This window comes from Rhinichthys klamathensis, unplaced genomic scaffold (genome assembly GCF_029890125.1).
Source record: "Rhinichthys klamathensis goyatoka isolate OS25496 unplaced genomic scaffold, OSU_Roscu_1.1 h1tg000338l_1, whole genome shotgun sequence".
NCBI classification, from domain to species: domain Eukaryota; kingdom Metazoa; phylum Chordata; class Actinopteri; order Cypriniformes; family Leuciscidae; genus Rhinichthys; species Rhinichthys klamathensis.
In genome coordinates this window covers 1,806,860-1,833,151 of record NW_026606852.1, presented here as the reverse complement: position 1 = coordinate 1,833,151, position 26,292 = coordinate 1,806,860, and the positions used below count along the sequence as shown (strand labels likewise).

The window sequence follows — 26,292 nt, the reverse complement described above, 5'->3', positions numbered from 1 at the left end:
GTGTAGGTGGATGCTGTTAAATTGTTGTGTGTATCTGATGAATTCTGATCTGCCACAGGGCTGAATGTCATTATGGATCCAAACAGGAGTTGATTTTGCTCTCTCTCTTTAATACACAGCAGAGAGTGGGTGTTTAAAACAGTAAAGTCACTGCCTGCATAACGGCTGTTTTGCACTTCATAATAAATCTGCCAGGACTGTCTGTCTCTCTGTTGAGTAGCTCATACCTCTCTTTTTGTTACTTGCTCTCACTCTTATTCTCTTTCTCTCCTTCCAGGCAGAAAAAAAATAGGTGTCAGATGAAAGTCTGAAGAATTTAGCTTAGACCCGATGAAGTCAGTCAGGCACTAAACTGAACTCAGTCTTAGCAATGCCTCATGTGACAGATGTATTAGACAGAATTCTGTTTATATTTTATCTGTCTGATGAACATAGATCTAACCCATCTGCAAAGCTGTAGCATATCTATAAGAAAGAAAAATCACAAATGACAAATGTTTATAGTAGACCCAGCATTCAATGGAAAGCAACTGAGATGTGTGTCTCTTGCTTCTCAAAATTTGTATTATTTGTATTTATTTATTTATTTTCATGGGAGGAAAAATACTTCTCTGGAGTTTCTTCTCTATGATAGTGTTATACTTTTGGCAACAAAACAAAGTTTGGAAATTTGTATTTGTTTGCTGGGGTGCGTTAAACAACACCCCAGCAAACAAATATATGTTTTAAGAACATTTAGCTAACGATCCCATTATAAGTTATGAGAAGTTATTTCTGAAAGTTCTCAGAACGTTGCTTTAATGGTTTAAAAACATTTTTTGAGGAATGCGAACATTAAGGGGACATTCCATTTTATAATTTTGCAAACATTATGGGAATAATACTTTTGAATGTTCTCTGAATATTCTGAAACATTTAAAAAACATTAAAGACCATCCAACTAAAACCTTTCAGAAAAAAATATTTGTTTGGTTTTAAAATATTTTGTTTGCTAACATTTCGTGAACATTACTTAAGACCAGATAACTGTAACATGAATGTTCTGTTAAGTTTCATTGTGTTTTAGTTCCGTTTTCCCTGTTCCTGTTTGCCTGTGTTCCCTGTCATTGTAAGTTGACCTAGTTTCTTAGTTTGGCCAGTTTGTTCCCTTGTTTACTGATTACGTTCACCTGTTTGTTGTTCATTTAGTTTCCTCATTACCTCTCCTTATCGTTTAATGTTAGGTTAGTGCTTTTTCATTCTTGTTCCTGTATTCTCCTGCGTGTTGTTTTGGATTTGCTATTAAAGAATATACATTTAATTCTCCATTGTGTCTGCTGACCAGCAGACTGTAACAATAACAGACTGAATGTTCTATTAACGTTACTGGAAGAATGTTTGCTCATAACTTTGAGAGAACCTTGCCAGAATATTAGTCAAAGTTCTGAGAATGTTCCCTGTACTTGTAACGCAAGTTACGTAATCAGGTTACTTTTCCAAGTAACTAGTAAAGTAACGCATTACTTTTAAATTTTCAACAAAATATGTGAGTTACTTTTTCAAACAAGTAATGCAAGTTATTTTTTTCCCCATTTTTGACTGGCACCTCTCCTGTCCCCATGTTGATGTGCGCTGTGTAAACATGATGGTTATTATAATTCAGAATCAAATTTGAGCATGCATTTACCCATCTCACTTGCACAAAAACAGATCTCGTATTCCTCAAAATGAATAAAAACATTGAAATGCAAACTCAGCATATTATGCAAAACTGTAAAAATTAAATGTTAATTAACACAAATATTCTTTATGTATTTAATCTCACTTACTTTATTAACCAATGGTCTTTGCTGCCGACCTTCGATGATCCAATTCAACCATACTAATAAGCAAAAAATGACTTTAGATGAAGATCACATTTGTTTATTTTTTGTTTTTGTTTTTATTGATTAAGTAGGAGTGTTAAACTTTCTTCTCCTGTGTCGTATTCTTCTGCAATCCAGAATGGCAGAACAGCTTTGTTTGAGCTGCGCCCTCTACTGTACAGGAGTGAATTTGGCTTATTTCACTTTTGGTGAGCTTTATATTTGCTAAAAATAGAACTTTAGTATTTTTATTATTAAAAATGATCTGTTTATCTTTTTGATATAGGAAACTCTCAATCATCTTTTCAAACATCAGCAGTATCTATAGTTCTAAATGCTGTGTTGTAGTTAATTGCAGGGATGTCCCAAGAAACTCTGATTGCTCTGAACAGAGGAAGAAAGAGAAGCCGATCGAACAGAGCCAATAAGATTGTGGTGTGTTCTAGTAAGTTTTTATAAATCAGCACCAGCAGCAGCTGTCAAGATCTGTGAGAGATAGGATCCAGAAGCAGAAGTAGTGAAAAAATATTGACAAGACAAGTAGGTGGGTGAGGTGTGCAAAACACAAGGAACAGGTGAACACAATCAGGCAAATGAGGACTATAGGTGTGTTCGACATCAAAGTGATCTCTGATCGCTCTCACTGTAATTTGATGCCACAGATGTTTCTTCCGATCAGTGCATGGCATGTATATGCACTTACTCAGGCATCCTAATCATGGTATAATTCTAATACACAGCCAACAGTTATGTGAACAGTGATTTTTAGGGTACTGATGCACCATTTACATTCGTGCGTTTTGCACACACTTTTATCTAACATTTGACCAGTTCATGCATTTCTGTCATGACAACTCTCGGGAGATTGGTATGGTAATAGAGATTGGAATGTAATGGATATGGCGATGTTAATGTAGGCTATTTGGTCTTGGCGGAATAGATCTGCTATGCTACTGCAGAGGTGTACCAAGACTTGCTACTGCCAATACATTCACAGACATTGCTGTGAGTAGGGATGTAACGATTCACTCATCTCACGATGCGATACGATTCACGATACTGGTTTCACGATACGATTTTCTCACGATTTTTTTAACAAATGCGATTTAAGACAAAAGTGTCCCTTTTATTATTTCTCAGACAAAATGCTGCACATTTCTTTTTAATTTAAAATATATTTCTCAAATAATAAAACTACATTAAAAAAATTCCCTTCAAGGTTGTTTCAACTCAGTCTTTCTGTCTGTTTGGTCAAGAGGCTGGACACTGGTACCTTCGCACACTATGTAAAAGACTGTGTAAAATTAGTAGTACCAGATTGACAGGGGTTTTACATTGTAATAAAGGCAAGATTCTAATTTTGTTATAATTTGTATCATTACACTAGTAAGAGTAAAAAAAAAACACATTTAGAGAAAGAGATAGTAAAATAAATACAACACCTGGTTGCCACGGAAACACTGATGCACCTTGTGATCTCCGTGGCTCTCGCAATTGTAGTATTAATGACTTTTACATGAAAACGGAGGTGACTGGTGTTACTCACGGTGGTGATTATTATTAGTCTACGGAAAGTCAAAATGCCGCCACACCTCCGATTTGAATGAGTCAACGTCAACATCTACGCTTGCCGTCGCCAAAGCCATGTCTACTGTTTGACGGCACGTGCACAGCAGTCTATGGCACACACTGGTGCGGCGCGAGCGGAGCAAACCGAGCGTTTTAGTTCATTCCTATGGAAGTTGAGCTTGGCTCACACAAGATCAAGTTCCATGAATGAAGTGAAAACACTCGCTAGCTTCACGCCAGTGTGTGCTCGCTGCTATTGTGCTATTGTAAAGCGAGGTTCACAACTTCACAGTAGGCTATAGTAAACGCGCCCTGCTGTTTAAAACGTGTATCGCGATTCGTTTAACATTTCAACCGACTTGAATCGTCACACATTTTTATCGATTTTCAACCGGTTGCGAGTGAATCGTTACATCCCTAGCTGTGAGCATGCAAGACATATGAATAAACCCCCATAGCAGATCTATACAGGTGGAGCTGGGGAAGGTGGAGGGTTTCTGAAAGCGCGTTGCAGACTGCTAACAGCAACACTATAGCCCACTGGCTGCTGATGCAACAACAACCTGTGCTTTGTAGATAATGATGTGATCGCTACCAAATGAGTCAGACCTATCAGCCTGCACCATCTAGAGTTTCATGCCAGAACTAGGTATTCCCTGAGAATGGAACCTATGACCTTGGCATTGCTAGAGCCCTGCTCTTTTGTTTGTTTATGTAAATTCAATGCATTCATATAAGTCACACCGGAACATTTAAATGCACAAAGCAGTTTAATGTTCACAAAATCAGATGTTTTTTGTCTATTTATTTACTTTGGATTAGTTGTTTCCTGTCATGTTTTTAAACCAATATTTTTCAACCGATGCTGGCAAACTGTCAATTGTGCAAAATAGTTTGCATGAGTGAATGCATGTCTTCTAGCAAGCTCTTCAGAAATCTCATCCACTTAAACACCTTGATAATGGTAGGTGGATCTGTAACATTCATTGCAAATGAAGGATGAATGATCAAAAAAATTGAATGCCTGTGACATTTCCCACTGATTCTTGTCACGTATTACAATGCAGCAGCGTTGATATGATATGAAGGCAGCATATCAATGTGCAAATGTAATAAACACACTCACCCTGGACAACAGTTGAATACAGTTGTAGCATCAGTTTACTGTACTTTTAAGTTTAGTTTTTTTTCTTACTTTTTTTTATGAACAGAGAACTTGGTACAATATAAATTATTGATTTGCAGTCACTGATTCGTATCATATATATATATATATATATATATATATATATATATGTAATACTTTTTTAATTTAAAAGTATTCAGATACATTAAATTTCAAATGATTCGTAATACTTGGGAAGTAGTAGGTTGTTGCTGAGCTCATTTGGTGTAGTTTTTGTTTTTATGGTAACATTAACAACTCAACTGATTCGTCCTCTGAAGTACTATGGGTAAAGTAGTTATTCACTGGAAATTTGTATTTAACATTTAACAATTATTATACTATTTATTATTTCAAAGCTGAAAATTGTAGCTTCTACAGAATTAAGCTGTAGAATGAATCTATAACTTAATCTTAGAATTTATAGTTCTGTCTGCCATTGCATTTACAAATTAGATGGTAATAAATTAAATTAAAATTAAAAAATGTCTTTACTGTAAAATAATATGATTTTCACATCTGAAATCTACATTCATGCTCAATATCTAATAACAAACTGTTCTTCTAGACTGTTGTTCTTATACTTGGGTGTGTGTCTTGGTGTGATAAATAATAAATGCACTTCACATGATAAAAAAAAACATGTGCCAACTGCCGAGTAGGTATATTTCGAAAGGCTGTTTATTTCCTGTTGTTATCAGAGACTATTAAAAGATTTGAGCCCATCATAAATTCAGATGAATTCCTCTGCATGAGTCAGTGGCTGTATTCAGATGTGACAGCTCACTGTTTATGCTTCAGTGTTTTCTGATTATTCTTAATCACCACTGGAAATTTTTACTGTCAGTGCAGTTTGAAGCACTTCAGTATGTTATTGGGTGAAAATCAATAAACGCATTCTAACAAAATAAGGCATAATTTCCAAAAAAACAGGCACTTTTACATGGGTGGTTGACGTGAACTCAAATCCAAAGTGGAAAAAAATATATTTCTAAAATGCATGTCAAATGACATATAATTATATTGCTTAATATGTGAAAAACTCAAAACTGAATGTGTCCCGTTCTATTTCCTTATTTATTAAGCATTTTATTAACTTTTTTTGTGTGGTAGTCCCACATATTGTCCACCGGTTTGACAACATTTTTAATGTTAATATTTAATTCAGAGATTGTGTGACAGATAAGACAAATATGCACAATCCTCATCAATTTGTCCTAACTATATTCCCACATCAAAAGTAACCAATACAAATTCACAATCATGTTATTATCCTACTATAAGATGTACATATAGGGACTTTACCCAAACATCTGGATTATATTCATTATAATTAGTATAAAACCTAATGAAGCTTCATTTCATCCTTATATGTGCATAGTGATGATATCATTATTATACTATTCAACACTTTTTACATTAATTTGTGCATTGAAATGCCTTTTCCACTTATAATTCAGTTGGTCACACCACAGGACACTCCGTCACACCATTGGACAACAAGAATTGTTTCCTTTTAAAAAAAAAAATATATATACATAAAAAGGCAGGAAAAATGGTCTGTGCTACCTTTATAGTCTTTATTCTAAATATTTAAACCACTTTGCAGTCTAAAAACATTAAATTATAAGATTAAATGGCTCTGAAGGAAAGAAATGTCGGATACGTTTTGAAGTAACACCACAGATGTAATATAACACCACAGATGTAATATTGCATAAAGGTTTAACAATTAAGTTTATTGAGCAAAAGAATGAAATTCATCATGAGTAGGATTACAAGAAGTAATTGCTCTGATAAAAGAACATTTAGACAAAAACTGCATTAACAAATATAATTAAAACAACCTGCAACCTGTTTCTCACTCTCTCAAAAATTGTCTGCACAATGGATTGTATTGCAATCACAATGTTTGAATCTGTTTCAATAAAGATCAGAAAATCTTTCAAAAAATCAGAAAATCTTTCAACAACAAAAAATTCAGAACATCTTCAGTGAATAAATAATGTATCCACAAACGTATTTAATACAAAACATAAAAAAAAAAAAAAATCAGTACATCTTCAGTGAATAAATCTCTCTCTGCTTTCTTGCCCTGTATTCTGCCTTATATATTCTCCAGTTCTTCCTTGCTGCTCTCTTTCCCCTCTCTGGGAGATATGTTTTTTAAATAGGTCTGTTGTTTCTTTTGAAGGAACTCTGCTCTTCGAACTGGGTCTGCATCTCTGCGCTGTCTATAAAGCACTATATAACATTTTTAACCAAAAAAAGTGGTTATGTTGTGAATATAGATTTTATTTAACATGTACAATTTTATTAAATTGTTTTAAAAAATACATATTTTGTAATATCTAAGAAAAAAGTAGTGTTCCCCAAATTCATGTCTGTGGTGTTACATCAATGGATGTCGCCCCTTGCAGAAAAGGGGAAAATCTGTTTGGACTATATGCTTTTCATCGGGCCATACCAGACAAGAGAGATACATTTATATGATTACTGATGTCCTATGCGTTTTATTAAAAATACAACATTACTGGTATATTGTCTGTGGAGTTACTATAGAGTCTGTGGTGTAACCAGGAAAGACAGTAACAACACAGACAAATTAGCCTAAATCCAGACTTTTCTAAAATGGAGGCTGCCATCATGATTATTTCAAGATCAGGGGATATTATGGAAATATTAATAAGTATGCATTTATCTAAATTTTTATTAAAATATGTAAAATCTGCAAGTTATCAACATAACATGCAGACACTAATAATGTGCGACACATGAAATTGTCAGGAATTTAGCTAACTTTAAGAAATTGAATAATGTGCTCCCCATGCACCCCTCAGATCAACCAGCACCTGCAATGACCTTTACACAAAATCATGATGTCTATCATGGAATCTATATTCACAATATAACCACTTTATTTTGGGTTAAAAATGTTATGTAATTACATTCCATGATATCTCTCTGAGGTATGGTGGGAACATGCAATTTTGTTACAAATGCAATCTCTCAAACTCAATTAAATATGTATTTTAAAACTAAAGTTTATCTATTAATAGTGCACAAATTGTGCTTATCCTACAGAATACAAAAATGCAAACATTTTAGAATTGATTGGTATTTAAAGGGATAGTTCACCCAAAAATTAAAATTCTGTCAGTAATTACTCTCCCTCATGTTGTTCAACCCTGTAAGACTTTCGTTCATCTTCGGAACACGAATTAAGATATTTTTGATTAAATCTGAGAGCTGGATCACTCCTCCATAGGCTTCTAAGGGATTGAAACTTGCCGGCCTCGAAAAGTTATTAAAGACATCGTTAAAATAGTCCAAGTGACTACAGTGGCTCAATCTTAAGTTTATCAAGCGACGAGAATACTTTTGTGCGCAAAAACAAACAAAAATAATGACTTTATTTCAACTATTCATTTCCTTCTCTGTGGGCCTCGAGTCAGTTAAACTAGTGTGATTGCGTAGAGCTACGTCACACGTAGGCTCACTATTGGCCGGCGCTGGTCATGTGTGTGATGCGTGTGACGTACAACAACAGAAGCGTACGCTGTTACCTGGTCACTAGTAACCTGACTCGAGGCCCACAGAGAAGGAAATGAATAGTCTCATTACGGGGTTGGAACAACATGAGGGTGAGTAAATAGAATTTTTATTTTTGGGTGAACTAACCCTTTAAAGTGAATTTAAACTGTTGTAAAGTAGAGGGACACCACTTGCCACCACAAATGAAGAATGACCCACCCCTTGATAGAGCCTAAATCCACTAGTGTGACAGCCATTTCCACCAGTGTGACGCTGATTTCATGTCACACTATAGGACAGTGCTGTCACACCAGTGGACGTGTTCAAGATCAAGGCCAGTTTGCGGCCTAGCTATATGAGAGACAGTCTTTAATCCTGACTAACAGTGTTAAGGTTTACATTATTTTCTATAGTCAATCAATATAAATTGATGAAAATTTTCAGATCAATACTTAAATAACGTCACACCAAAGGACTGCATAATGGATCCCATTTCCAGCAGTGCACAGAAATAGCAATATTATCAAAATATTTGAGACAGAACTTACCTTGTGTGCAGTCCATGTGCTCCAGTGAGGTCTACTGTACTTCATGGATGAAGAAGGGCCCCTCTCAGTAATAGGGTGCCCAAATTAATGCCTGTTTCATATCTACAGAATGGCGTCACACCAGGTGGACACCAGTTTTGCGGACAAAATGTAATGTGTCATAATTATTCTAAATGGGGACCTTAAGACTTATAACCTTTAGTTTCATTAAGTTAACACTACTATAATATCTATTCAAGTATTTTAATGTATTTAGACTTATTTTTCATTTAATTAAAGTAGGTTTAAGATAAGGAACGCTAACCCGGACAGTCACGCCAGTGGACAAATGTCATGTTTAAAACAAAATATTTACATATTTGAATTATAATGCTCATTAATTACAGATGTATTAGTTCTGGAAGATTAAACTGTATATAAAAACGGATATTTTAATAAAATATTATACATTTTTATTTATATTTGTCACTATGGACACAAAAATGGAGCGTCACGTCAACCACCCACATGTCAATGTCACCTTGGTTATTGCTTTAGCAATGTCTATAATATTCACAAAACCTGTTTGTTACTTTGACAGCCGTCTGGCCCTCTCAGATAAACAAAATGGGTTCAATATATCGTTGAAGTTTTCTAATATCATACAGTAGTTTCTGTTTCACTGACAGCTGTTGATCCATTATAACTCACCTGAGTGTCTTAAAGAAGTGCACATTCCTGCAGGAGTCAGAGTTCATTAGACCAAGAAGCAATAATCAATCCCTTCAGCCCCAGCATTCCTCCTTTGAGTCCACATTTTTGATGACGAAATATCCAACAGTCTATGCTGCACTATTTCTAAATATTTAGTCATTTAATGCTGTTTATCATTATGGTTTGGATTCAGCAGTTATATAATGTTTGTTGTATTTAGTGTAATTTATGTGCTGAAGTTTGAGGTTGTCACTGATTTTGAGCCAAATAAATACTGCACAGATTACTTACCCATGCATTGTGAATAAGTTGAACTTGATTTATTTACTTATATTATTAATCTTTGTATAATATAATAATAATACAACATATTGCATAAGGATTTTAAAATGGACCAATTAAATCATTTATAAATATTTTAGTGCTTAAATATTAGTATTCATGTAATTCTCATTGTGCCTTCAATTATACTGTGTATGAAAGTTAAATATGATAATACTACCGGGCCGAATGCTTGATTCTGATTGGTTGACGAATGTTCTAAGGTGTGCAACCATTTTCCAGTAAATGCACAGCTAAAGTAGTTCCAGGGAGGTCTTGACCACATTACAGTTCGCCAAATGATTTCAGTTATTTCAAAAGTTCCTTACAGCCCACAACAGCAAATGAGCCAAAACCCACAAAGACACTTTGCTTTGCATCGTGGCCGCATTACTACCTCGGGTGTGCATACATTTTTTTCTAATAATTCAACGGCCCGTCGTCAATTATTCCTTACATAAAGACTTCTTCTGAAGCTCTGTTTATATTAAGCGTACACTGTAAGTACCATGAACAGAACAGACAATTAAATCGATAATCAGAATTACTTGTATGACAATTAAACGTCTAAATTTCATGTTCGTATTGTAAGAAAAGCTTTGGGTGCTGATTATGATTACGTTCACAAACTGATGCCGTGTTTTCTGATGTGTGTTTCAGCTGTGACCAGTGTGAAGTTATGGGCCATCGACAGACAGTGCTTCCAGACCATCATGATGAGGACAGGACTCATCAAACATGCAGAGTACATGGAGTTATTGAAAAGGTGAGCAGCTGTCTTGTCATGGAAGTGCATCTCCTTCTTTATCATCTGACATCTTAATTTGCATAATGGCACCCAGAGAAGAGAGCATGGGGCATATTTTACATATTAAAGACAGAATTCTCAATTCTGCATTGTTGGGTTCCTGAGCCAAACTGGATGAAAGAAGTCTTCATCAAAGACTTTAAAGACACTGAGGCAGAACAGAGAAGTTTCTTGGAAGCCACATAATTCATTGCCACAGAAACTCTCTATAGCTCCCAATCTCCCACTCTCTCCGTCTTATGTATTAACGTGAAAAATGAATAGTAATGCAATTTTTTTTAATGAATCATCTAATGTGGGTTTCATCTAATGTTATTGATATTACCCCATCCCTGCAGCTGTATTTATTATTTGAATAATTAGACCTAATTTTGTCAATTATACTTTGAACCTACAGCCATTAACACTCAAAAGCAGAGTGCGTGTGAATGCATTAGATGCTGAGCAGAACTTGTGCATTTTACGGTTCTGGTTTATAGGCCAATAGGAAATGTAGGTTTCATATTTAGTCCTGAGCTAATCCAGGCTCATGTCTACTAAGCAACATTGTGTGTGTGATCCCATGATTTACTACTTGGCTATTTACTATTGGCTTCTTAACCTGATACTAAATACTTGGATTATTTGATAGATTTATCTTGTTTAGTTCGGAATGCAAAATGTGTATATATATATACACTCACCGGCCACTTTATTAGGTACCCCATGCTAGTAACGGGTTGGACCCCCTTTTGCCTTCAGAACTGCCTCAATTCTTCGTGGCATAGATTCAACAAGGTGCTGGAAGCATTCCTCAGGGAGTTTGGTCCATATTGACATGATGGCATCACACAGTTGCCGCAGATTTGTCGGCTGCACATCCATGATGCGAATCTCCCGTTCCACCACATCCCAAAGATGCTCTATTGGGTTGAGATCTGGTGACTGTGGAGGCCATTTTAGTACAGTGAACTCATTGTCATGTTCAAGAAACCAATTTGAAATGATTAGAGCTTTGTGACATGGTGGAAGTAGCCATCAGAGGATGGGTACATGGTGGCCATAAAGGGATGGACATGGTCAGAAACAATGCTCAGGTAGGCCGTGGCATTTAAACGATGCCCAATTGGCACTAAGGGGCCTAAAGTGTGCCAGGAAAACATCCCCCACACCATTACACCACCACCACCAGCCTGCACAGTGGTAACAAGGCATGATGGTTCCATGTTCTCATTCTGTTTACGCCAAATTCTGACTCTAACATCTGAATGTCTCAACAGAAATCGAGACTCATCAGACCAGGCAACATTTTTCCAGTCTTCAACTGTTCAATTTTGGTGAGCTCTTGCAAATTGTAGCCTCTTTTTCCTATTTGTAGTGGAGATGAGTGGTACCCGGTGGAGTCTTCTGCTGTTGTAGCCCATCCGCCTCAAGGTTGTGCGTGTTGTGGCTTCACAAATGCTTTGCTGCATACCTCGGTTGTAACGAGTGGTTATTTCAGTCACTGTTGCCCTTCTATCAGCTCGAACCAGTCTGGCCATTCTCCTCTGACCTCTGGCATCAACAAGGCATTTCCGCCCACAGAACTGCCGCTCACTGGATGTTTTTTCTTTTTCGGACCATTCTCTGTAAACCCTAGAGATGGTTGTGCGTGAAAATCCCAGTAGATTAGCAGTTTCTGAAATACTCAGACCAGCCCTTCTGGCACCAACAATCATGCCACGTTCAAAGTCACTCAAATCAACTTTCTTCCCCATACTGATGCTCGGTTTGAACTGCAGGAGATTGTCTTGACCATGTCTACATGCCTAAATGCACTGAGTTGCCGCCATGTGATTGGCTGCTTAGAAATTAAGTGTTAACGAGCAGTTGGACAGGTGTACCTAATAAAGTGGCCGGTGAGTGTATATATATATATATATATTAGGGGTGTAACGGTTCACAAAATTCACGGTTCGGTTCGATACGATACACTTGTCACGGTTCGGTTCAATATGGTTCGGTACGTTTTTGATAAAGCAAAAACAAAGAAATGCCAGAGAAATTTCCTTGATTTAATTTTTTTAATTATATTTGTATTAAAACTAACATCATAAAGTATGATATTTTTTTACTTTGAGCAATGATGGAGCTATACTTGACTTCTTAGGAGCATAAACAAAACAGCTCCTTGGACAAAATGAAATGTAATATTGTAGTAGTTATAAACAGGTTTATTTTAGTTCAGATTAACATTTGAGGGCAGCAATTGTATTCATAATGTCAAAATAAAACCGACGTAATGTTACCTGAAAGCATTATAGCCTACTATTCCTGCCAAACTCCCATGGTTACAGTTAGTAGTGTTACTACAGTAAATCCATGGTGAATGTTGCTGATCTGTGGACACTGGATAGTTCATTCATGGCACAATGTTTCTTCCTGGTTTCCACGTCAGCGCTGTTTGATCGGTTAATAACGGAGAAATGGAGATGGTCCTCACTGCAGAACATGAAATCCACGGGGAGGAGTCGGATCCAGATCCAACTCCTCCCACCTTACATATACCTAAACCTACCCATCTCTGCCCCCTGATCCCTAAACCCACCCCTAATCCCTAAACCCACCCCTAATCCTACCCATCTCCACCCCTTGGATCTTGATCCGACTCCTCCTCGTGGATCTCATGTACTGCATTGAGGTGCTACTGGAGAAATGTGAATGCTTCTCACTAGATCTCGCAGCGATGTTATTACTTCAGTGCCGAATTCAAATGCTTTCTTTACTGGATCTCTTAGCGCTGTGTAGTAACAGTGTCGCTTGATCAAGATCGGCTCGCGCTGCTTTGGTCCAAGCTGATAAACAGTCCGTCAACCACATAATAACAATAACGAGTAGCTCAGTTTCGTTCCGCTTGCCATTTGATGCTGGGCAATGTTGTGGTCACGCTAGCGTCTCACATTATGAGCGCGCTTGCCACGCGCGACGCGCCTACATTTGAAATAACGAAATTTTGGTGGGCAGAACAAATGGTCCAACGAACCGTTCGGTTTAAAAATGCGTACCGAAAACCGAACCGAAAGCCTCGTACCGAACGGTTCAATGCGAATACGTGTATCGTTACACCCCTAAAAATATATATACACTCACCGGCCACTTTATTAGGTACACCTGTCCAACTGCTCGTTAACACTTAATTTCTAAGCAGCCAATCACATGGCGGCAACTCAGTGCATTTAGGCATGTAAACATGGTCAAGACAATCTCCTGCAGTTCAAACCGAGCATCAGTATGGGGAAGAAAGGTGATTTGAGTGACTTTGAACGTGGCATGATTGTTGGTGCCAGAAGGGCTGGTCTGAGTATTTCAGAAACTGCTAATCTACTGGGATTTTCACGCACAACCATCTCTAGGGTTTACAGAGAATGGTCCGAAAAAGAAAAAACATCCAGTGAGCGGCAGTTCTGTGGGCGGAAATGCCTTGTTGATGCCAGAGGTCAGAGGAGAATGGCCAGACTGGTTCGAGCTGATAGAAGGGCAACAGTGACTGAAATAACCACTCGTTACAACCGAGGTATGCAGCAAAGCATTTGTGAAGCCACAACACGCACAACCTTGAGGCGGATGGGCTACAACAGCAGAAGACTCCACCGGGTACCACTCATCTCCACTACAAATAGGAAAAAGAGGCTACAATTTGCAAGAGCTCACCAAACTTGAACAGTTGAAGACTGGAAAAATGTTGCCTGGTCTGATGAGTCTCGATTTCTGTTGAGACATTCAGATGTTAGAGTCAGAATTTGGCGTAAACAGAATGAGAACATGGAACCATCATGCCTTGTTACCACTGTGCAGGCTGGTGGTGGTGGTGTAATGGTGTGGGGGATGTTTTCCTGGCACACTTTAGGCCCCTTAGTGCCAATTGGGCATCGTTTAAATGCCACGGCCTACCTGAGCATTGTTTCTGACCATGTCCATCCCTTTATGGCCACCATGTACCCATCCTCTGATGGCTACTTCCACCATGTCACAAAGCTCTAATCATTTCAAATTGGTTTCTTGAACATGACAATGAGTTCACTGTACTAAAATGGCCTCCACAGTCACCAGATCTCAACCCAATAGAGCATCTTTGGGATTTGGTGGAACGGGAGATTCGCATCATGGATGTGCAGCCGACAAATCTGCGGCAACTGTGTGATGCCATCATGTCAATATGGACCAAACTCCCTGAGGAATGCTTCCAGCACCTTGTTGAATCTATGCCACGAAGAATTGAGGCAGTTCTGAAGGCAAAAGGGGGTCCAACCCGTTACTAGCATGGGGTACCTAATAAAGTGGCCGGTGAGTGTATATATATATATATATTGTTTTTCAACTGAATGTCAGCTAATTTGCATGTCCTGAATTATCACCATTGACGTCAGGAATCAGGGAATGATTGAAATTTCCAAAGAGCTGAAATGAATTTTTTAACTGCGACCTTGGCCATTCACACTACCTCTGGGGGGAGATGCAACCTTGATTCTCATACAAAAGGATGTAGTAATGGAACATATTCTTAGATGCAACAGATTCTTGCAATAAAATCAACCCCTCTGGAAACTGTAGCTCTACTAAAGGTGGGCGTACACTGTGCGAGTTCGGACACTCGGGAGGTTGTGCGCTTTTGCACACATTACAAGTCATTTAACCTGATAATCGTGTCAAAGCAGCTGCTACACGGTACGGCTGTAATACCCCCAAGGTGAACTTCCTTAATTCGTTAGCATTGCCGTATTGGAAAAATAAGGTCAGCAAGATGTGTCTAAAGACCCACTCCTCTAATGGAATGACCGCCCCTGTTTATAGACCCAACGGTAGTTGGGAAGGGGAAGCAAACAAATTAGAGGGGATGTAATGCCCTACCGTTCTTAGTTCGTTTTGTATTAACCACAAAGAGGATACCTGAGTAATGGCCGTCGTGATGACCATCGTGAGAGACAGAAAACAAGGAGGGACAGCCCGCAGGCGAACTTCCTCTACTTATTAGCATTGGCAAACCAGGGCCATTCCCAGGGGAGTGCTATCCCTACTTAAACCCCCAACCATAGTTGGGGAGGGAAATGAACAAAGGGAGGGAAAATACTGTCCATCTAGTTCGTTCACCTAGTATGGGCCATCAAAAGGGGAGAAATGCCAGTCTGCCATTGGTTTATTGGTGTGTTGACATGTGCTTCAGACACGAGTCATGCTGATGGCGTTCCCCATAGCTTCTATCCAAGATGCAGTGTTGAGTTCACAATATTCATAAAAGAGTAGTCAAAAAGTACTAGGATGTCCTACTTTTCTGGCGAGATTATGAAGTGTGAATACAATGGATACTTCTCCCATGAGGCCACGGGAGAGGATTTGTGAATGGCACTAAACCGACGCAACTGATGCTATAGGTCACATGATCATGACAGCATTGCACAGGTACTACGTCCGGGATACAGTCATACTACACACATTCATACTATATGGAACATACTTTTTTTAGCGGTCGCAAAGTACTAGGCAAATAAGTCAAGAGAGTATGTGATTCCGGACGCAGCCCTGGTTTTTCTCATCATAGTCGTGTTATTGCCCATTGCACTTCAGAACAGGGATCGGAACCATGTCGTCTTGCAGCAGATGTTCGTTTGTGTGCAACAGAGGAATTTCTGCCACTGTTTTGACATTTTATAAACTCTTTGTGAGTTCTGGTAAAAATATCATATACATATACAGCACATACAACGAGCGCATTTAATCCCAACACACAACATTGTTTAGTATGTTCGGTAAGTTCAGTAGCAAAATACGTTAGCCTATAAAAGCTGTTTTGTTTGTGTGTTTTGTATATTTAGGTTTGGTGTAAAAAATGACAGTTTGAATGCTAAGCAAGGCAGGACTAGATGTATCATTTTCTATTTTGGTCCAGAACAAGAGAAGTGAATTACAAGTGTGAACACACCCTTAAACAGTTATTTTAAAAATAATAATTTGATGTTTCTGACATATTTAAGTGAATGACCCCATTTTTGCTACCACATGGTTCAAATAGCACTAAGTTTCACTTCTATTATAATTGATGGTGAAAAATCACAGCGATGTTTTTGGTACAAGGCTCAAGAATAATAAAGAATAATGTGGTGTGGTGTGATAGCACATACCAGCTAAGTCTGTCATTATCCATTTTTGTACTAACCTTTTAAAATGCATTTGTGTTAAATATAAAATGTACATTTAATGTAACATGATTGTAAGAAATAAAAATAAATGAAATGTTTTGTGCCAAAGTGAATGCTGTCAGAATCTATTCATAATACAGTATTTAAATAACATATATAAAGTAAAAATACTAGTACAATGTAATAACTGTTGGTATTTTGCAAGGCTTATTCACATTTGTTGAATATTAGGCAGATATTTCCCCCTATGCTGCTTTCCAAATATCTTATGATGGTTACAGCCATGATACTTTGAATCTCAGATGGGAAAATAGGATTTCTTGAAAGTTCATTATCAACCTTTTTAAATGAAATGACAAATAATATAAAACCCTGTAATTTTCAGACACAAATGTTTTCTCAGAATGGCCTGTCCATAAAACCTTTAGATTTCTCTGCTGCAGTCTTATGCTAAACTGTAATAGGAGACTTTAATGGCCCGTTGAATTTTTTATGGCATGTGAAATATTTATGCAGGAGCTGTTATTGATGTATGATCATCTCATGACACACAGCAGTGAGACATGGATGCAGCCCATCCCTGTAAACGTGTGTGCTTTTGCTAATGCAACAAGACAAAGATGCACAGATCTCATTAGGGACAATCTACGATCAGACGGGCTCTCCTGCCATCTCATGCTAAACATGATTCATTTAGATTTAGATAAATTACAGCTTTTATTACATAATCTAGATAATGCCTCGGCTTTTTGGCTAATGAGCTCAGCGTATACAAATTAGCCAGACACAAACCTTTTCCTCCATTACGCAACACATGACCAGATATGTTTAGAAATGTTGTATTATAGTGATTGAGGGATATTATTGTTGTTTCCGTGGCAGAGAGCAACACTTCAATGTGTGATAGTGACCACCTGTTTGAACCATCTCAGGGCAGATAATAAATGTGTCCGGTGTACAGTGATATTCAGTATATTCAATATTTGTGTTATTTTGAGGAAATAAACACTAAAGTTACATAATATTAACAAAGACCAAAAGACCCTTCAGCCTTATATAAGGATCTCTTCCATCACACATTTACAGATGATTGTTTCTTTTTTTACAACATAATGATGCAAGTTGTCTCTCACTGACAGTGTCCTGACGTTCCGGGGTCTTTCAGAAGAAATATTGAGCAAGCTGGCTGATGTCCTTGAGGAGGTAAGAGATCTTGAAGAAACACACACACACACACACACACACACACACACACACACACACACACACACACACACACACACACACACACACACACACACACACACACACACACACACACACACACACACACACACACAGGGTTCCAAGTACCAAACAACATAACAAGATATCAAAATAATTTATATTTGTCAAAGCATTGCAAAGTTACAAGTTAATTAATTGGTCAGGCATTTTTACAATTTGACCTATAGCTGCTAAACTCAATGTCCAAGTTGAACAAAACTTGACACACAAAGACAACATTACATTCAGAGGACGCTCACCAAGCTTCATAAAATTCGGCCAATATGGGGTGCTACAATAAAAAAGAAATGTATAACTGCAACCATATGATCCATGAAGTTGAAAATTGGTATGCATCTGTTTTGGTGGACGTCCTATGCCCTAATGTAACTCTGATACTACGAGTTGAATGACTTCAGATTTTTTGAAGTCGGCATTCGAGTTGACTAATCGCTGATGACGTCATTAATGAACAAATAAGACGACTCGAACGCGGCTCACCTTGTGCACAGCTATGGCATTTGACACACAGCGCACAAGGCTATTGATACTACATAACAGCTTATTTTTTATCAGTTCTTTTGTCTAAGTGTCGTTATATTTCTCAGAGTTCTGCTCGTTCTAAATCAGATACAGATAGTAGCACAGTAAAGATTACATTTATATGAATGCATTAGTGACAGAGTGATTGCGTGTCAATTGATTCTATCTGGCAGCGTCTCTCTACTAATAATGAAGCTGTGGGTTTTAGTCGCTAAGAAATATAATCTATAACTTTTCAGTATTTTGAGTTATTTTATTGATAAAGCACAGAACAGTGTTGAAAAAATATTTCTGAGCTCCTGAATGCGTGTGATGTGCTAGCTGTGTGTGCGATACAATGCAGCAGCACTTTAGTTTAGAACGGTGATTAACTTGTGTACAATAAGCTGTTTAAAACATGCATTCATCCGATCGATTTTGAGCATCGAGATGGTATAATCAAACATAACTTGAACACTCTCTGAGTATGCATTTATTTGTCATATTATTTGTCACTTAAAAGTGGAGTTCAAAGATTTCTTATCCTGTTGCGCGGCGCCCTCTATAGGCCATGATCAGCGACTAGTCGACAAGCTTAAAGCGTCATGGCCAGGGGTTAAAGTGGGCCGGAGCTGTGTTCTGCCACCTCAGATAAATCAATAAATAAATAGATTAATTAATATCGATGATAGCGCGATGGTAGGCTATTGTTAAAAAAAAGTCACGTGCACCATCAAATTGCAGCCAGCCTGGAGCTCCTTCTGAAGTAGTCCTTCCGCGTCAAATCAAAACGTAATATCACCCCCTGGCCCAGCCTTCACAAACACGCTTCCCGACATTATGTTCTGTCACGGTTTTCATGTCTGATTAGAGGACATCTACGCCGGTTCATGCCTGCAGACAAAGTCTTTCCTCTCCTCCCCGCTGAACGACAGCGATTACAAATGCGTGAAATGTACTCACGGTGGTTGAGCGCGGTAAAGTTAGTTTAGGTTCGATATTCGCCGGACATTTTTTTTCCCTTGCCGCTGTTCTATAAGGGTCGGCAGTCTTACAAAGATATCAATAGCAGGATGAGTTTTAACATGATTTAACCATTGTATATCGACATGAAATATTCATTCAAAATCACCTACCTGCGTTAATGCTACATATTTATACCTGAGAATGCTTTGACGTGTTTCCACAGCGCATGATGCTTAAGGGAACATCTGCCAATTCCACCAACTGCGGTAAACGTAGCCTAAGCTTGTAGAAGGTTCCTATTGGCAATACTGACTTAAGCCCCGTTCACACTACACGCGACTTTGTCGCTGCAAGTCGCCAGTCGCTGGCGATGAGGTCGCTAGTGGGCGTTCCCACTACTGGTTGACTAGTATGACATCCAAAAGACAGCGAATCAGCTTTCTTGCCATCCATCACTGCAGGCTCAGGGGCTGAGGAGAAGGATCACGTGCGCTCCACTCCTATTGGTTGTCGCTCGCGAAAATCGCTCTTCATTTGCATAAAGTTAAAAATTTCTCAACTTTGTCGCGTCCCCATCTAGTCACCAACGGTCGCTTTCGTGCGTGTCGCCGGAAGTCGCCCGCTCACCATTGAAATGAATGGTATCGCGTCGCTTGGTCGCGTGTAGTGTGAACGGGGCTTTAGGCTACAGCTTTCCTGGTAGCCTTGAGTAAATTAACTTGTCTGAATTCTGAATGGCCTACTGTTACAAAAATGGATATATTTATTTTGTACATCTTGTGAAAATGAATGTGTACCAATTTTTGTGAAAATCAGTCACAAAGTGGCACTATAAAAGTCAACTTTACGTTTAAGCTAATAACTCAATTTGTGACAGAATCAAAATTCATATTTCTTCTGAATCTTTGCTTTAAACCCGAACAATAGTAAATCAATTTTTTAATTAATTACTTTTTCTAACTCATCCTATGCTGTTGGTTGAGCTAGAAGTTCATAAATTCCTCAAAAACAAATGGAGAAATGTTTTACAAAAAGCAAACTGATTATTGAAACAAAGAACAGGTTTGAATAACCAGAACAAATAAAAAAAGAACAGACTCATAAAGAACCGAATGAGTCTTCTAACTCTGCCTGAGGGGTGAGTGCTTCATTTTTTTGGTTTAATAATAACCCGTCTGGACGGACGGTTACATGCTTAAAATAAGGAATTGTTCAAGAATTGAACATCAGTTAATTTTCAAGCCAAGTGCATTCTGTGTTCACCTATTCACTCATTTGCATTCCTGTGATCACAATCTCATTCAGTTAAACACCACACCTGAGTTCATCCTCTGTTTCTGCCTTTAACCTGTTGTGTGCTGTCAAGGATATTAAAGTACACTGGAGAAATTACACACTTTAAGAAAACACCTGACAAGAAAACATTAATTTATGCTGAAATATGTTTATTCGTTCACATTGTGAGACTTTCAAACACAGAAAATGTGGAAAAACACATTTTTATCAGCAAAAAAGCCCCACAACTCCAGTTATTAAAGCTCTTCATTTATTTCATCTATAATTCAGGGAGCATTTCCCTAACTTTTTTGTCTTTTAGTGGTTCAATAAGTTGTAGTAGAGTGAATCATGAAGTTGTTTACTCTCTGTATAAGATGGAGAATAACCTATTCTCGGAGGTCCACTGACTTTGCACTAAGCATCAAAAGAGAAAAATCAATGTTTTTATCCAATAATAGTATGAAAAGATGAGCCGTAAACATTGTGAATGTCTTAGTCATCAGTCAGTCTATCATTCACAGTTCCCTTTGTTTAGGGGTGAAAGGTTGTCGTTTTCCATTCTGTGTGGATTTGTTGATAATCTTGCAGTCGCTCTGGTCTGGCTTTGTGATAATACATGGTTACACAAAGCACAACAATAACACAACAACACATAGAAATTGGTTTGGCTCTTATAATTAATTACATATATGTGTAATAGGTCTAATACAGACACCCTCAGATTTGTACTGTTTAGACAGCGACCATGATACATCTACAGGATAAACAAAGGAGTGAACAAAGCTTATTTTCAGACTTACACATTATAATGTTGGTCACTGGTGAAAGATCTAATAAAAGGGAATATTCACTGTTTTAATGTTGCTTGCTATATGTATTATTTTAGTACTATTGATTATACTATTATATTATCAACTATACTATACAATATTATACTATTTTGGAATATTCATTGTTACTTGCCAATTTTAGTATTACTTATACTATTATAGTAGGCCTATTAATTAGTATTTTTAATTAGATTTTATTTTTATATTTCTAGTCATCATTTTACTTTTTGTTTACGTGTTGGTAATTGTATGTGATTTTGTAATTTTTATTGTTTAGTAATGTTAGTACTTCAAATTAAACAAACTTCAATGAAAATCAGAAGTGTTGCCTTGGCAAACTAACTGAGATGAATATAAGTTTTTCAACTGATATTTATATTTTATTTATTTCAATTACCTAAAACAATAATTAACAGTTATAGTTAACGATAACAACACTCCTTGCTAATGTTTTTATTTCTATCTATTTATTGCGACTTTATCTTACAATTCTAACTTTATAACTTACAATTGCATTATTATTTTGTGCAATTCTGACTTTATGACTCGCAGTTGCAAGTTTATATCTTGCAATTCTGAATTGTGAAATGTAAACTTGCAATTGCGAGAAAAAAAAGAGTCAGAATTCTGAGATAAAAACTCAGAAAAACTTTTAAATGACCTTCAATGGCTAAAGATGTATTTTTGGCAACGTAAATATGTATTTACAGCATCTACCAGCAGGGACAAACTTCAGGCAAACCTTGACCCATTTGTTTAGACTAATCTTCATAATGTTAATCTGTTATGTTCATTAACAAAACAACAACAGAAGAGCAAATGTGTGGAAGTATCATCAAACAATGAAAGTATCTATTGGCACTGTGAGCTCTGTGTCATTAAAATGACTCACCTGTCAATCATGGTATCTCACTGAGTATCAGCAGGTCAAACTCTCATTCCAGTCCTTCCTTTGTAAATTGTGTGACGTGATTTGTTAAAAAAAATGTCAGCTAGAGTGGATGGAGTCTCTTTATCTAATAATTGACCCTAAATGAGAAACTGGAATTTGTTTAAGGTGTTTATGCTTAAATGCTTTGTGGAATGAAAGTCTGGCCACATGGATGGAATCTGTCCTCCTTCCTTGGTATTTGTGTCACTTTATATGTGCAATTAAAGTAGGAATTGCATCAAATATGTGTAGCTGCCTCAATTTAGAGTCCAGCCATATCTGCATCTTACTGAATATTCACACTGACTTGAGTGCTTTCCATTGAGAAGTATTCACTTATCTCAAACGGTCTAGCTACAGTGGCACTTAAGCTACACTCAAAATGTATGAACATCAAACCAAGTTGCATCAAATAAAGGCAACTCAAGCAAAAAGTTATTAAATGATCAAATTATATATTTGAAGACAAAAATGATTTCTTTCTGCTTCTCTAATGCTAGTGGAATGTTATGTTATGCAATACTTTTAGGATCACTGTAATTTAAAACATGGAGAAAAAGAGCCGGAACTGCATTAATGCAGCAAAATCTGCTAGTTTCAACATATTCATGAAAAGGACATAATACAAAATAATATATATATATATATATATATATATATATATATATATATATATAGTAGTATTTGTTTACTTTTGGATTTTTTTTCCATTTTTTTTTTCATTTTAATCTGGATAATAAGTCAAAAACCTGTCTCTTCTCACTGCCAGTGTATATGTGGGTGTTTTGTTGGAGGTCAGACTCTAGGTAATATTGTTTGCTTGTGTCAGTCTTTCTGGGCTTCGGTTTCCTTTCTGCTGGTCATATCTGATTTCAGACTGATGTGTCTGGAGGTCAAGGTCGTAGAGAGCACACTGAGGGCCAGAGAGATGTTCTGTTGCCTCTTTTCTGTTTAGAAATCTTTTGGGTCTTATGTCTGCACATCCTCTATTCTTACCCGCTTCATTTTCCATCATCTTTTTCCACATCCTCAAACCAATTTTCTTTGTCTTATAGACACACTATGGGGATGGCGACTACATCATTCGCCAGGGGGCAAGAGGAGACACATTCTTCATTATCAGTAAAGGAAAGGCAAGTCTATTTTAGTGCAAAGTGCAAGCAGTGATGCTGTGAAGATGAACCCATGTTAATCTCCTCCTCTTCTTTTCACTCCTGTCCAGGTGACGATGACTCGAGAGGAATGTCCGGGTCAGGAGCCCATCTACTTGCGCTCAATGGGGAAAGGAGACTCATTTGGGGAAAAAGCCCTACAAGGGTGAGATTGCACTGTATACTACTGTCAGATTTAATACAAAACTTAAACTCAAAACAGGAAGGTCATTATGTGAATCTCTCAAAACCTGCAAAGAACATGTTCAGTGTCCACCCAAATTCATGAGAAATATATATTGCTTAAATTTACATTTCTACCCTTCACTGTAATGCAGAAAATCTCATTCTCTTTAATTAAACAAGATACGAGTTTCTATTCTATTTATAGATTATTAAAAATAATTACAGTGTATTACAGTGGTGAGAACTGGATAAAAATCACTATTGAGAATAAGGGTAATTATTACAAAAATCTTAATGGTTTGATTTATTTATTTTGATCATTCAGTGAAATGTGAACTGGACAGGTTCTTGTGAGATTCATTCACCCCATTCGTTTTTAAAGGATGTGGTGACATCTTGTGGCGGCTGACAAGAAGCATTAATGGAATTGAAAAAAGTATTTAATTAATATACTGTTTTGAGTCGCTGCACTCGCAAACATATTATTTAAAAGCACTGTTTTCTCACACTCTTACGACTGAGTAAGAACAGGCTAATTCAGGAATTATATTACGCAGACTCTAGTGTTTTCTACCAGGGAGCTTTCTAGTTCCATGACTATGTTCCTAATTGAACTGCTTAATGTGTAAAAATGACCGTCTCCAGATTTCCTGTTATGGTGGGGTTGGCAATATGAGCAACCGTCAATGTATATGAATCTAAACGTTATATAAATATTTTTGATCTTACTTATCAGTTTTTTTAAAGGTTATGACCAATTATGCATTAGAGCATCCCACAGCAGGAAATTCGACTAACTGCCAACAATAGTGGGACACAGTAAAATTAATTTCGGTTAGAACAGGGAATAAGGGTCAAAAGTACACATGGAAATAATATAAGAGGTATGCGACTATAGACCAGTCAGATATCATCAGTTATTCTTATGCATTCTTGGAGTTTCTATTCTAATTTATTCTATTCTGGTTTAACATGCTTATTATTTCTATTATTTTCCATTCTATCCATGCTGTTTTCTATTCTGTTCCTGCTAATCATTCTGAGTTCAGGTTTATTCTATTATGCTCCAGTTTATTCAATTCTGGTTTAACATGCTTATTATCTATAATATTTTCCATTCTATTCATGCTGTGTTCTGTTTATTCTATTTATGCTAATCATACAAAATCCTGTTCTATTCTATTGTGCTTTATTCTATTCTATTCTGGTGTCTATTTTAAGGGGAATGTTTACTCCTGATTATAATCCTGCGTTTGGTTGTGTTACTAGGAAACAGTTATCATGAGAGTGTGTTGATATTGCTCCGCTGTGTATCAGGTGTCCTGCTGCGAGTGTGTGAACGGAGGTGAAATTTAGGCCACGGTTTTGGAAATCAGAACATTGCACGCGGTCACTGTGATCCCTTAGAGATCAATTAAATGCTCTTCTGTTAGAGCTCACAGCACCCTTGTATACAGCATGTGGGTGGGTAACTTTACGGAGCTACTTAACAGCCTCCAGAATTTGATAAAGGAATCTCTTGGAGCCGGGATTAAATCCATGCGTGTGTGTATGTGCATTCTGAAGCATTTGACACCTGATTGGTTCACAAACCCATTTGACAGCTATGATTGATCTGTTTTTCATGCTGTGTTTCCTTAAGCAGGTGGATGTGTCCCAAGGAATGACAATTCTGTCATTATTTATACTCTCAAGTCATTCCAAACCAGTATGACTTTTCATAAAACACAAAAAGACAAGTTTAGCAGTTTCCAAACTTCTCTTTTCCATACAGCAAACATAAATAGGGATCTGGATAGTCTGACTCCTCAAAACCAATATAAAATCATTCCATAAGTCTCATTATTCTTCTGAATGGTACTTTCTGTCCCGTTGTGTAGCAGTTTTAAGAAAAAAATGCAATTTCAACATTCTGCAAATTTTTTTTTATGTGTGTTCCACGGAAGAACTACATTCATAAGGGTTCAGAACGTCATTTAGGGTGAGTAAATGATGACAGATTTCCCTCTGTGTTCAGTAATATCGTGCAGCAGCTGTGACCTTTGCAGTAGCGTTATTGTGTATTTGTGCTGTGACAGCTTTAGAGCCGATATGTTGTAAAGAATTCTCACCCTCTGCAAGCGCGTTTCACTGGAAATGGATCCGGCAGCGTGTGTGTGCGGTGTCCGGCAATTTTTGCAGTTGGATCCAGGAGCAGATGTATGTGTGTTTAGCGTTTAGTGTCCAGCCCTTCTTGCTTTCAGAGAGTCGTGTGTGAGAGCTCTTCTTCGGCTCAGAACTGCCAATGATGGGACAGATGTCACACAGTGATTGTTTTAGTCTCAATAGAAGTGTGCTACTGTAGTGGTATATGTGCACGTATAGCTGTGCTTAGATCAGACAGTAAGTGAATAATGCAAAGCATCAGGAGGTCACAGTGGGATTCAGACTCTGATGACTGCGACTGGAGAGACAGTGAGGAAGAGGACAATCAGCAAACTCTGAGGCACGCTGGCTTAATTCTTTAACAGAGTTGAAATAGCTTGTAA

The 26,292-nt window shown here is 37.4% G+C and overlaps 1 protein-coding gene across 2 annotated transcripts in view; it reads left to right on the top strand.

Moving 5' to 3' along the window:
• The window catches only part of prkg1a (protein kinase cGMP-dependent 1a), a 113,982-nt gene that overhangs the window by 57,082 nt on the left and 30,608 nt on the right, over positions 1-26,292 (top strand). For both annotated transcript variants that reach the window (XM_056272439.1, XM_056272438.1), the window contains exons 4-7: positions 10,335-10,440; positions 17,774-17,837; positions 23,483-23,560; positions 23,650-23,744. In XM_056272439.1, coding sequence (XP_056128414.1) covers positions 10,335-10,440; positions 17,774-17,837; positions 23,483-23,560; positions 23,650-23,744 — 343 coding nt within the window. The remainder of the gene's footprint in view (positions 1-10,334; positions 10,441-17,773; positions 17,838-23,482; positions 23,561-23,649; positions 23,745-26,292) is intronic.